The sequence below is a fragment of the Argopecten irradians genome, chromosome 5, assembly GCF_041381155.1.
Source record: "Argopecten irradians isolate NY chromosome 5, Ai_NY, whole genome shotgun sequence".
Lineage (NCBI taxonomy): Eukaryota > Metazoa > Mollusca > Bivalvia > Pectinida > Pectinidae > Argopecten > Argopecten irradians.
In genome coordinates this window covers 37,990,796-38,005,022 of record NC_091138.1, presented here as the reverse complement: position 1 = coordinate 38,005,022, position 14,227 = coordinate 37,990,796, and the positions used below count along the sequence as shown (strand labels likewise).

At 36.1% G+C, this 14,227-nt stretch overlaps 2 protein-coding genes across 2 annotated transcripts; both read right to left on the bottom strand.

The window, feature by feature from the left end:
- Positions 1-1,492: 1,492 nt before the first annotated feature.
- On the bottom strand, positions 1,493-6,325 carry LOC138324561 (dehydrogenase/reductase SDR family member 11-like). The gene is made up of 7 exons (XM_069269612.1): positions 6,194-6,325; positions 4,187-4,390; positions 3,965-4,059; positions 3,432-3,561; positions 3,014-3,103; positions 1,928-1,993; positions 1,493-1,672 (listed from the first exon to the last, which is right to left on the bottom strand). The coding sequence occupies exons 1-7, from the start codon at positions 6,323-6,325 to the stop codon at positions 1,631-1,633; spliced, it is 759 nt and encodes a 252-aa protein (XP_069125713.1). The 3' UTR covers positions 1,493-1,630.
- A 3,299-nt stretch (positions 6,326-9,624) lies between these two features.
- Positions 9,625-13,857, bottom strand: LOC138324560 (dehydrogenase/reductase SDR family member 11-like). Its single transcript, XM_069269611.1, has 7 exons — positions 13,381-13,857; positions 12,579-12,782; positions 12,238-12,329; positions 11,125-11,254; positions 10,609-10,698; positions 10,062-10,127; positions 9,625-9,857 (listed from the first exon to the last, which is right to left on the bottom strand). Exons 1-7 carry the CDS (start codon positions 13,510-13,512, stop codon positions 9,816-9,818), a joined length of 756 nt encoding a protein of 251 aa, XP_069125712.1. The 5' UTR covers positions 13,513-13,857; the 3' UTR covers positions 9,625-9,815.
- Between the last annotated feature and the right edge of the window lie 370 nt (positions 13,858-14,227).

Genomic DNA, 14,227 nt, shown 5'->3' with positions numbered 1-14,227 from the left:
TGCTGGGATGAAGAGCTACCAAGTTTGTTCAAATAAATGACCTTGACCTTCATTCAAGGTCACAGGGGTCAAATAGGCTAAAATCTTTAAACGACTTCTTTTCAAGAACCGAAAGGCTCAGGGTTCTCATATTCGGCCTGCAAAATGCTGCGATGAAGGACTACCAAGTTTGTTCAAATGAATGACATTGACCTGCATTCAAGTTCACAGGAGTCAAATAGGCTTAAATCTTTAAACAACTTCTTCTCAAGAACCAGAAGGCCAAGGGTACTGATATTGGACCTACAACTTGCTGGGATTAAGGGCTACCAAGTTTGTTCAAATGAATGACATAGACCTTCATCCGAGGTCACAGGGGTCAAATACATGTAGACTGAAATCTTGAAAAAACTTTCTTGAATAACTTAGAGGCCAAGAGACCGACCCGACATTTGGCCTGTGACATGCTGGGATGAAGTGCTACCATATATGTTTTAAAAATGACCTGATCTTCATTTAAGATCACAGGGGTCAAAATGGCTAAAATCTTTAAATTACTATGTTGTATTGTTCCTATAGTCTGATGACCGGTTAGGTCCATGGGCCTCTTATCTTTCTGAAGTCAAAGAGGGCATTTTAAATTTATCCCTAATATCATTGGTAACACAATAAGTACAAATTCTATTTTGGTAATTCATGTTAATCCACCTTCTTCCAAATCAAAATACCAGAATCCCGTCATTATCTCCTTTTTATATTCTATAACAGGTTGTCTAAACTCTGCTACGCTCCGTTTCCCAACGTAGTGTAGGTTTATGACCCCTTATTCATGATACAGAGATATAACAAGAAATACCTTGGTGTCTTATAACAGCAAACACTAAGTCTACCTTGATCCCATTTCATTGTGGCTGATGAACCAAATACATATCTGAGTTCATCCCCACATATTTCGATAACAGTGTGTGTACTACTTTGCTGTTTTACGCGATGCCTTTATGTTAGAGATGACCACAGTTAAAGATGCTCCACCGCTGACAAATGGTATTTTTTCACTATAGAAAACAGGAGCAGACGATTTAGTATTTTTCTTCAGTTACAAAAGTTACTTACTTTAAACCATTACCACCATTGAAAAGTTTGAGCTTCTAAATTTACTTCAAGTTAAAAATATGAAAAATAATTAATTGCATCCCGAAAAAATTCCGTGACACTATATCCTATATGAAATGAAGTACTGATTGCGCATGCACCAAAAGCGAAATAAATTATTTTATATATTTTTTTGTGTTAATTAGGCATAAATATACACGATTAAACACAAATTATTGTTCAAATGATTAATATCATTTATGCTCTGTCGGCGGTAGAGCATCTTTAAATCAGCACACGGACAAGATCAACTTCCGAAGTTTATTCTGAAATGATAACAAATCAAATAAACAATATTTATATAATTATTATCCTCTAAAGCGCTGTCAAAATTTAAAAAAAATAACAATAGTAATCAATAAAAGTGAAGCCATGTCCTTAGTAGTTCTTGATAAGGAAAACTAGCTTTGAAATACACAGCAACTCCTAGAGTTCCGTTCTACGAATATAAGGACTGAAGGAATACAATACGTACGAATAAAGCCCGAGATAGAATCCTTCATGTGCTCTGCTCCGTGGGACGAAACAGAATGTCGTGTACCTGTAAATAGATATTTTCTATAGTCCTACTCATTTAACATAACACCAGCTTGTCACACATATTTAAAGGATATGATTAAGATAATATCCGTATCCATGTATCACCCTTGAATCAAGTAGACTTTGACTGTATGCACAACTCTCTTAATTAATTGGAGATATGTCATAACGTATGACATATTAAATGACATATTTAATTCTGTTGGCAATAAATTGACAGAACGAAACAAATTATTGTGTAAACTTTGTTGTATACCTGAACGTGACCTGGAGTTCCTATAGCATAAATGATAGCGTCCACGACATCGTCAGCTTCCAGAGTCTAAAATAGTATGTATATAAAACCGTATGATTGTTTGTTTGATTTATTAACGCCCTATTAACAGCTATGGTCATGTAAGGACGGCCTTCTATGAATGCGATGTGTTGCATGTATGTTGGCGAGGTGCGTGTTTCAGGAGACTGCGGTGTATTCATGTTGTGTCTTCTTGTATAGTGGAACTGTTGCCCTTTTTATAGCGCTATATCATGCATGCCGCCGAAGACGCCAAGCAACACACCCCACCCGGTCACATTATACTGACAACGGGCGAACCAGTCGTCCCACTCCCTGTATGCTGAGCGCTAAGCAGAAGCAGATTGTATAGACTTTGGTGTGTCTCGGCCAGGGGACAGAACCTAAAGCCTTCCTCACAGGGGCGAACGCGCCAGAAGTGAGGCGGTGCCAAGGGAGGCATTAGGAAAGACAAAGTCAGTTAGAAAGAAGAGAAAAGATAAGATCCTAAATTTAGTCGCCTTTTACGATCATGCAATAGGGGCAGCAGGTACAGTTCTAACGCCCTACCTGCAGGGCCGAAAACCGCATGATAATAAACGAACAATGGATGAAGACATGACATAAAGTGAGTGCTGAGTGAATGAATTCGAATGATGTATGTGGATTAATAATATAATGATCGGAGGATGTTTGAAATGTTGAAGATGAAGATAGTATTTTGTATGTAAGGTTGAACATCTTTAGATGTAGAGGAGGACGATGGTAGTAGTGTGAATGATACTAATGATTATATATTGCAAACGAAAAACTGAAAGTTATATTGGATAAATGGATAAAGTCATATTCCATAATACATTATGTAACGAATTTGTTGACCAGATATTCATAAGTTGATGCTCTAGTTCCCCGTGCTCGCGGTCTTCTACCCAGTGCAGATCTTAGCAGTATAATGACGGTGGCGTACACAATAGTGTTATATCACAATCGTATTTTTTCATGTATTCATATATCGTTAGACAATATGTTACCGTCATGATCGACAGCGATCGCTATTTGACCACGTACCTTAAATGCAGACCAAATGGCGTCTGCTTTGCTCTTGTCCTTGAACATCCTTTGTTGGAACTCTGTATGCACTCTTCCAGGACTGATTCCCTGTCAACGATAATTAGAAACTTCTATTGTTAAAAATATAAACCAAATATATCTCGTCAATACTTTCTGGTCCGTTTAATCACCATTGGTTGCTGTAAGGAATTCTTAACTTTTCTCCATTACAGATGTTAAGGGAAAAACATAGTTAAAATGCAAGTTAAGGAGTTTTCCTTAACTTATGTTATGTTTTTTATGGAGACTTGGAAAGGGCCATGGGGGAATGCAAATATTGACTACAAGCGGAATTATATAGAGGGGTGAAAAAGTCGTCAAACGAAATCGTGGCACTGTAAAAATCTCAATTTCCATTAGAAATTCTAAAACCTACCGTAACCCGGATATGTGATTTTATCTCACTCAGTTCCTGTCGTAAACATTCGGTCAAGGCCGTCACCATGAATTTGGTGGCCTTGTAGAAATGGCCAGGACTGTAGTTGGTGATTCGATGACCAGACATACTGTAAGATACGGAGAGAAGGACGAGTCAATAAAAGTAATTCTTCATCAAGTCTTGGTTTGACCAGCCGAAATCATTTATCCAGTATGCATGCATAAATGTTTTTTGCAGCTAAAAGAATTTACTTGTATACTAAGTATTTTATCAGTAGAATATGATAAAGAGTGTTTTGAAGTCATGTAATGAAATGTGTAAAAATTATGGTTCGACCAGACCGTGCCAACGCAAGCTGAGACAACAGAGTTAAAAAAACTGTATAATTATGACAATTTGTAAAGTATGTTAAAAGTTAATGAATCTGTATTAATGATTAAATTGAGTTAAATAGGTTAAATTGGCCATTGGACGCCTATACCTGATACCTAAAGGTATTGTAAGATGTAGTGGTACTATATCATACGTGCCTGTTTAGTAGAATAAGATGACCATCATCTACTCCTTTCTCTCTCATCTGTTTGACAGCCTCTCTGGAGCAGATCGACAAGCCCAGGACATTAACCTGGTTTAAAGAAAAACAACCACTTCTACCATTCTCTTCTTTACAAAACCTTTAGATATGATTGTTCGAAGTTTAACTGATGAAATCTCCCAACGGAAAATGCTTTTGAACTAAAATATGATCTTACATCTAACATTTCCCGCCATTGTTGTGTTTCGCCCGACAGGATTAGCGATTCGTGTGCAAGACCAGCATTGTTGACACAGATATCAACGCCACCAAACTCGGCCTTGACCTTGGAGAACATGTCCAGTATCTCCTCCTCCTTGGTAAGGTCACACTTGATGGCCGTCAGGCTGCCTTTCTCATTCTTCAACTCATCCGCTAACGCCTGAATTTAGAAATACATAAGATATATAGTACTTTGATAAAAAATCCTTACATATCTTTTCAAGAGGCATTAATTGAATGTCATTCATAGAAGTAATAGTTCGATTCTTACTGAAGTTGGACTCAATGAAACTACTTAAAAAATAATGTTTCATTTGCTCATGATTTGGGTATCTTTTAACACCGGTCTTCTAGAAAATATTCTGGACCTACTTTTTCCTAAGAAGGCGTACTGTAGGCCTACTGTAGGCTTAAATCTAAACAGTGGTGTTTTAAAAAAGTGCAAATATTACAAATTTCTACCATTTAAATTTTAAAGAACATTTCATGAACTCTTATTTTCCAGTTTTAGCATTAGTTTTGTTCACTTCGTGAGCAAAGAAGGATATCGTTAAGCTTACATTTTTGTGTAGGGGGTTGTAGGCCTAATCATTAGGCAAATTATACACATATAAAGATTTAGTAATGATTTGATTGCGTCTATCGGATCAATTTCTGTCCTTTTATCGTTTTACTGACCCATGTTTATCATTCGAGTCGAGCAACATTGCGGTACCAAAGAAGAATATAAAATACGCCATGTACCTGTGTGACGTGTGTCAAAACTAAGAACGTCTCTGATGAAGACAAAACGACGATAAGAAAAGCTATATGAAAGTCAATGAATATTGATTTACCTTAAATCAGTTGATTAACTTGTATCAAGGTTAAAGGGTACATAAACCACTAGAACAATGCCGGTCTCATCACGTTACGGTGACTCTCCATTTTTGAATCGAAGCGGAATACTACCGTGTCACACAGTCTTGCGGACGATTTTTGAAATAATTTCTAAATCTATTTTAATGTTTAATGTTTCATCTGGATTACACTGATAAGATTATTGTTTCTAAATAAATGTATGACAAATTGTAATATTTGCACTTTTTATTTTAATTAGTTGTATACTAATGACGGAATACTTTCCTATGTCTATCGGTGTAGACTTGCACGAGTCCAGAGACTCACAAAACTTTTTAATTGATATGAAAAATAATTAATTGAATTGTGATTTGGGTAAATGCATGGTTTTCGTGTTTTGTAATTATGTACCTTTGACAAGACATCTGATAAGGTCGACATTTGTTTGTTCCAGATGTATACAGAACTCGTTGTACATGCGGTCATGCAGATCGAACATTGTACTTTTTCCTATTGTAAGGTTTGTAAAAGACGTTGACACTGCTTTTGAATCTAGCTATGTGGTTATATAAATCTGTATATAAAATAAGCTGTTATTTGATACTTCTGCGATACCGAAGGTATGTTGGACAAAAAATAATGAAAAGTTCATATGAAATGTCGTAGATCTATCTACAATCAAATCAAAACGCCTGCCTAGTTTCTTAAAATAATGTTTAACGTAATTCTGTAGACCCAGTGATGCCAAAAACTTGTATTGCATGGGAAGTCGTGCAAAACAACCTCATGCGACATGCACGAGTGTATCTTTATCGTAACTACGGGTGTAATATTGACTGGTCGCATAGTTACCCTTTTCTCGAACTTATTTAATAAAACAAAAACCTCGAGGTACGAGGAAAATACTGTTTCATATACGGAAAAAATGATAGGGGATTCTACCATTGGGATCACAAATGTTTTACAACATTTTGATACCCTCGGCAAACCTTGGGTTATACATATTGTGACCTTCGGGTAGAATATTCCTCTCCGTCGCATCCATATATGAAAAATATCTTAGGATATAATGGGATCAACCATGCATACAGTATTACACCCGTGTGTATGAGGACCAATTTACCTGGATTTGCTGAACATTTCTTGCACAACCAACAACTTTCATCCCATGTTTTACGAGTCTCCTGGCCAAGGCAGCTCCTATTCCTACTGAAGCGCCCGTGATGAGGGCTACTCGTCCCACCCAACGCTCCATCACTACAAAGGCGTGTAGACACCCTAGACCTTTCGAACGTATTGGAACGTACTGGAGCGTGTTAGTTCCTCTTACAACCGTATTAATCCGAACTTAAATTATAGTGCGGTAAGAAACAATACGGTATGGTGCGATTGGTCACGAAACAATGCGATATGGTTACATTACTTGTGGTGCTATTAATACTTTATTGAACCCGAACATTCGCAATTTGTACGTTGTACATATAAATGAATACTTCAGATCTAAATTACAGTTATGCTACAGGGACTATAGCTGCGATGACGTAGCTCTGAACGACGGACGGAAGATTTCTGACAGATGGAACGGAGTGAAGGCAGGGTATGATTATTCGTTCTACAGGGACCACAGAATGAAGCCAAAAATAGATTTCTGGAAATCCGCTTTGTCATAGAGAGGTTAATGTTTCGGAACCTGCGGATTGGGCATGCAGGGTGCATCAGTTTCAAATGTTTAATGTGTGGGTTGGGAAATACATGTAGATATAAATATGTAAAGAAATCTCAAAATGCCTTCAAGTCTGTTTCTGACAGGGGATTGGTTGGTAATTAAGATTGGAATTTAATTATGAAAATTTTGGTCAATTGTCAATCGCACCCCCGTCTCAAAGTTTAGCAAGATGGTGCATCTAAAAAATATTGACATGTGTGTGAGATGACACTCTTCAAAATTTGGGATGGGTGACCAGGCTTGAAAACTTCATTTAACCTGGACAGTGGCAACATTGTCGTCTGTGGGAAATCATTTAGTTTTTCTGTCTGTACACGTTACATGCTCTAGATAGCAAACCTGTAGTCACATGCACAGGGACATGTGTACATGTGTACTAGGCCTATATACTATATATAGTATATAACCTTAGGCCTAGTACACATGAATACACAACAGACTTTCTCACAACCTACGTTACAAGTCCCTGTGATTACAACCATAAAGGCGCTAACAGCCCTCGTCAATAACGTACGAATTCAAATAATTTGATGTAGGTTCACAAGAGTACTTTGACGATCAGATCCAATGGCATATGTAAACTTATTCATCTGAACATCTTGATTTTCGAAACACATTTGCTATCGGATTACTGCATACTATGACGATATAGGGGAGGATTTATATAGAATATTGACATCCCTAAACTCATCTAAAATAATAAGACTAGTTCATAAATATAAAATATTTTAATGTTGCTATCAGTAATGAGTCAAACAAATCGTTGTACAACATAATAAAAATATCTTTCAATATTTCAATCGACTGGAGGCCCACATAAATGTTTCTAGAAGCTAAAAAAATTATAGGCCCGCTTTCAGTAGCCATGGTAACATTTTAGTGCCAAAAATCATTTTGTCATAAACTTTGACCCTCTTGTCTTTAAGTCAATATGTAAGTTGAAAGGTAACCAAAATTAATATAAAACAGTTTTGCTACAGCTAAAGCAGGACAAATACAACGCTAAATCAAAACAGTTAAAAAAATCATCAGTTATAAATATTTTTGGTAACAATGGTAATAACCAAAACTAAATTGAAAATGTGACATTCAATAAAATTTTATCTCTTATTCAATGTTATACTTGATTAGTAAGTTATTAAATGAACACTTAAATCACTTTCATAGGCTTAAGAGCTATAAATGTAAGAAACATTTTTGTGAAAGTCCCAATTTCCGGTTACTATGGTAACTTCATAAACGCAAAAACATATTTTTATTCATATAAAATCTGGAAAGAGTGTGATATGAAGTTTCTAAATATCATATGGGTGGTTTACCCAAATTGTTAGTGCAAAAAGGTGAAAAATCATTTTGAAACAAAATATTGGAATTTCGCGAGTTCTATAAAAAAAAATCTTAAAAGGCATCCAAAATAGCAAATCTAAACATAGCTTCTGAATCTTCTACAGACGGGTCTCACTAACGACAGTAGCTTTTCTGGGGTCCATGAGTTATGGATAATGCTTTTCATGTAATTAATTGTGATTAGATTAATCATGAGCCAAAACAAGACCAAGTAACAGTGCAGTACATCGTATTGGCCTGTGTTTGATGTCTTGGTCGCCAGTGCTTTTAATACGATAAACTCTTGACTCTTTCACAGAGCAGAGAAAGATATAAAGAAACAATTAGGAGACCAATAAATATTTATAAGTGGTGAGGGCAACCTTACAAACATCCCACTTCGAGATTCCTTATCTTTCTATAGCTCGCCAGGAATTACTTGTGTCTTTGCTTAATAGACGTTTTGATGTTCTTATTCTTGTTGAAATTTTAGCTGTTCATCTATGAACTCCGTAGTGACACAGTCGAGATAATCCATGAAATCAAGATATAATGTCTCATAACAGAGAAAATAGGAGAAACAAACTGACCAATCATAGACCTGTAGAGATTTTATTTGAAGACAGGAATACCAGGGTACCGTTATTCGATTCTTTTGATGTACATCAAAGAACCCTCCACGGTCCTGTTTTTGGTCATTTGTTTTTTTCTCTTGAAAAGCCTCAAACGGTTTTACTGTGAGAAAGTCGAGGGGTGGATACGTATCGAAGTTGAGTGGTAACAGATGTCCCATTATCATATAATGTATATACATATGTATTCACATAACTTCAATTACATCCTATCACCACAATATGTAAATATTGTACACCCGCAATACATGTATGACATTAAACTAGTATTCTAGGGTCACGGACGAATGACTGTAACGTTTAACGTATCGTCTAATCATGTGAATATTTATTTTGGAGATATTTCCCCTTTTTCTTGATCGATCTAGATTTATTATGATACAAATTATATAAAAAATAAATAGAAAAGAGTAATCACAAAGCATCCAATCGTTGCTACCGGACAGTATGGCCAGAACGTAAAACAAATACATGTATACGTACCCGGTCTACTTTACTTTTTCTGAAGATGACACCATTGACTTTCTCAAAGTCTTTTTGAGACCAAATCTAACCTAGACCTCTACTGGAAGGTGACCAATTATCGCCATCGTGTGTGTATTTGACACCTTATTCGTAATACAGATAGAAAAATTCAGCAAGAAATCGACTGGTGTCCTATAACAGGACGGACTTTGGTAACTAATACCATATACCCCATTTCATCGTAGGTAATGAATAGTATATCTGAGTTCATCCCTTCGTGTACAAAATAAAACCTTTACACAAGTATTTCGATAACATTGTGTGTACTACTGTGCTATTTTACGTGACAACTTTACGTAAGAGATTGCCACAGTAAAATCACCACACGGACAAGATTAACTGCCAAAAAAAGTTTATTCCCGAAATTATGACAAAATGAAATTGAAGTTATGTATCATCCCCTAAAACGTCATCTCACTGGTAGTTTTTAATGGGAAAACTAGCTTTGAAATTGAACAGTGATTTCCAGAGTTCCGTTTTACGAATATAAGGACTGGAGAAATACAATACATATACGAAGGCTGAGATAGAATCCTTCATGTGGTCTGCTCCGTAGGACGAAGCAGAATGTCGTGTACCTGTAAATAGTAAGATATATTCTGTAATCCTTTTCATAGAACATAGCACCAGCTTGTGAAACAAATTAACGTGTAATTCAGGTAATGTCCGTATCCACACCTCTCTTCATTATGGCAAAGAGTGATAACTAAATGACATAATTAATTATGTTTGCAATAAAATTACAGAACAAAACAAATTATTGTGTAAAGCATGTTGTATACCTGAACGTGACCTGGAGTTCCTATAACATAAATGATGGCGTCCACGACATTGTCAGCTTCCAGAGTCTAAAACAGTCAAAAAAATGAGTGAAAAAAATTATTTCTGTGTTAGCGGCTGGAATACACTGATTTTCGAAAAACCAGGTAAAATTGCTTATTTTCGTGCTTTCAAAAATCATATTAAATAACATCAATCGGGGAAACTGACCACATCAAACCATGATATAATGTTTAAACTTTGTGTTGTTGCAAAAATATCATGTTTAAAAGAATACGCTTATATCACCGGAGAATGCTTCCGATGACACCAAGAAACACATCACTCCCGGTCACTTTTGGAAGAAGAAAGATAAGATCCTAAATTTAGTCGCCTTTTACGCGATCTTACAAAAGAGACAGCAGGTAGAATTCTTACGCCCTACGGTGGCATAACGGGAGATTTTACATAATGCAAACTATCATTATATGATCATAATCGAATGTTTTATAAATCGTAAGACAATAGGGTACCGTCACGATTGACAGTGACTATTATGTGGCCACGTACCTTGAATGCAGAACAAATGGCGTCTGCTTTGCTCTTGTCCTTGAACATCCTTTGTTGGAACTCTGTTTGTACAACCCCTGGACTAATTCCCTGTGAATGATAATTAATAACTTCTATTGTCAAAAAACTCTATAGTTTAATGCAATAGTTATTATGTCGATACTTTTTCTCTTCGTTCAAATATTATATATGTGCAATTAAATTAAACAGATCTCGTCACTACTTTTTGGTCACAGTTTCGTCAACAATTACTAACTGTAAGGAATTCTGAACTTTACCTTTCTCCGTTACAGATGTTAAAGGGAAAACATAGTTAAGGAGCTGTCTTTAACTTGTGTTATACTTTTCTATGGAGACTTTGAAGGACCTTGAGGGAATTCAAATAGATTCTAAATGATAACACGCAGGATTATAGAGGGATGGTAAAATCGTCAAACGAAAACCTGGTACTGAAAAAGTATTCATTCCCTTGAACAATTCTGAAAAGGTGTCATTTAGAACACTGTTTCATCTTACCGTAACCCTGATGTGAGACTTCACCTCATTTAGCTCCTGTCGCAGACATTCGGTCAAGGCCGTCACCATGAATTTGGTGGCGGTGTAGAAATGACCAGGACTGCTGTTGAGGACGCGATGACCAGACATACTACAAAAACGCAAGGGAGATAAAAATCAATAAAATAATCCTTCAACAGTAAGAATGTTTATTATCGCCATGTCCTGTTGTTTTGGACAATTATGCATCACCTGCACCGAAAATTTCCACATATGTCTTCACATAGAAAAATGCATCAGAAAACCAAAGGTAGGCCTGTGAAACTGAAAAGTCCTGCTATGTTGGATTACCGGTAGACGGTGATGAGTGACACAATATGATTAAAATACATATCCTTATGCTCACTACCATTGATAAGAGGATCTGACAACATCCCATTAGGGTCACGTTCTGATGACCTTTGGAAATAGTCATTTAAATTGCTGCCGCCAGAATCTTGTAAGGGGGCGAATTTCGGAAACCGTTTTAAAAAGCTGCCAGAATTATTATCTTGTACTAGTCATCTCGCCCAAATAGCACAACAAAGCTAAATGTATATGTATATTGGGACGAAATAGCGTTTTCAATTGATGTAGCAAGATGTAGCAATGTGTAGAAAATGCATATGATCTGAAGTACAGTTGGTATAAAGGTCATCTGGAACATGACCCCTTATATTATGTAGTCAGATCATCTATTGAACGGAGTGGTTATAAAGATATGTATTTTAATCAGATTGTGGCGAGAGCCATGGTCATTGTCTGCCAAAATACTACATTGGCCATGGTTTGGGAAGCAAACTTATACATTGAGCTTGCATAAATCATTTTGCAGCTAAAACGATTTGCTTGAGCTCTAAGTAGTTTACATATGTACCAATATATAATGAAAAAGAGTGATCTGATGTCACGTGACTAAATACATTAACTATGTTAAAAATTATGATTCGATAAGACCAGACTGTACCAATTTAGGACAACAAGGAAATGCTAACAAAACTGTATAATTATGGCAATGTGTAGAAATTGTTAAATTTCTAAACTATAGAAAGAATAGGTAATTGCCATTGTGACTTTGTGGTAGATTATACGTGCCTGTTTATGAGAATTAGATGACCATCGTCTACTTTCTCTCTCATCTGTTTGACAGCCTCTCTGGAGCAGATCGACAAGCCAAGGACATTCACCTGGTTTGAAGAAACTACATCATGTTATATTAGTTGTTAATTGATATTGTGTCACAACATATATATTGTGCATGTAGTTTAGAACGAAGCAAAACTCCTTTTCATCAAATCGTTGATATTACAACGGAATGTTCAACTGAATTTTTTAACCGAACATAACACTGAACGGCATCCATTTCCCCTTTATTAGAATCCACAAATTAAACTATATGTTCCAAGAAAAGTCCTTGAGCTGCAATTTGAACTTACATCTAACATCTCCCGCCATTGTTGTGTTTCGCCCGACAGGATTGGCGCGTTGTGTGCAAGACCAGCGTTGTTGACACAGACATCGACGCCACCAAACTCGGCCTTGACCTTGGCGAACATGTCCAGTATATCCTCCTCCTTGGTAAGGTCACACTTGATGGCCGTCAGGCTGCCTTTCTCATTCTTCAACTCATCTGCTAACGCCTGGGAGTATACGATATATGTAGTTATTACATGGCTTTCGAGTAATAAGGGATTTATTACACCCGAGCGAAGCGAAGGGGTAATAAGTCCCGAGTGACGAGAAGTGAAGAGATGTCACTAATTACTGATCATAATCTTATCGAAGATGTGGAATCAAAAATCGTAAAATAAAATAAAATAAGAAACAATGTCCTATCAATAGCTGACGTCTTCCTCAGTAGACTACGGGGAATACTGAAAGCATAACTTATCAAATGTAGTTCCGCTAATCTAATTTTGGGCAATATAATTGTTTTGATAAAACAGTACACACGGATTATTTTTTAACACCGAACATGATTTACACGACCAAATCCTCAGTATTTTATTTTGTACGAGTTACTTCCCTTAGATTAATAAGGTGTGCGGAGTTCTGAAAATATCTTTTAATAATTATAATACAACCTCTACCACGACGAGAATACATTCTATCTATATATTAAATAGAGGATGTCCTTTGTGTCAACAATATCATTTGTTTTAAGAGAATCCGTGAAAGCACGTCAGCATTTGATTTGCCAGCACTTTTGCATGTTTAAGCGTCTCGATCCTGATTTACCTGGATTTGCTGAACATTTCTTGCACAACCAATAACTTTCATCCCATGTTGGACGAGTCTCCTGGCCAAGGCAGATCCTATTCCTACTGAAGCGCCCGTGATGAGGGCTACTCGTCCGGTCCAACGCTCCATCACTACATAGACTTGTAGATAACCTGTGAACTTTGACCTGTCCGCAAATACTTTACAAGCGTTGATAACAACTCATAATAAATGTTATGCAAAAAGATATAAGAAAAACAAAATAATATTTGAAAATTGAAAAATGAGTTTTTCTTTAAAAGTCCTATTCTGTAAGTTCCGTATCAATGGCGCGAAAAACTAAGGTAATAGTTCAAAATATATTCATAGTTCTTTTATCAAGAGCTATCTAAGTGATAAGACCCCTATATTTGCTTTCATTTGACTATACTTACTGTAAAAGTAAAATACTTAAGGATTAACTTGAATACATTGTTTATTAGACTATATGGAAATATAGCCTAACACTAAAATCTGATTGAATCTACTCTACTAATAAATAAACCGCGACATTCAATTAATACAGATGCATTTTTATTATGTTATAGCCAACGATTGCACTTCCAAAAATCTTATTTGATAGCATATCCCTATTATTAGTAACCATAATGATTGAATCATAGCTTTTGCGCACTTATTAGTAGACACAGTAGGAATATTTTTTGTCTACTGAAAAAAAAATGAAAACTGAGTTAATTTATTTTTATTTCATTGATTTTATTCGACATTTGTATCTCATTTTAATAAACAAAAAAACGTTTAACATTTTTTTCTCAAATAATGCATGAGGCCGAAGCTACGCACCTTTCACTAAGACATAATCGTA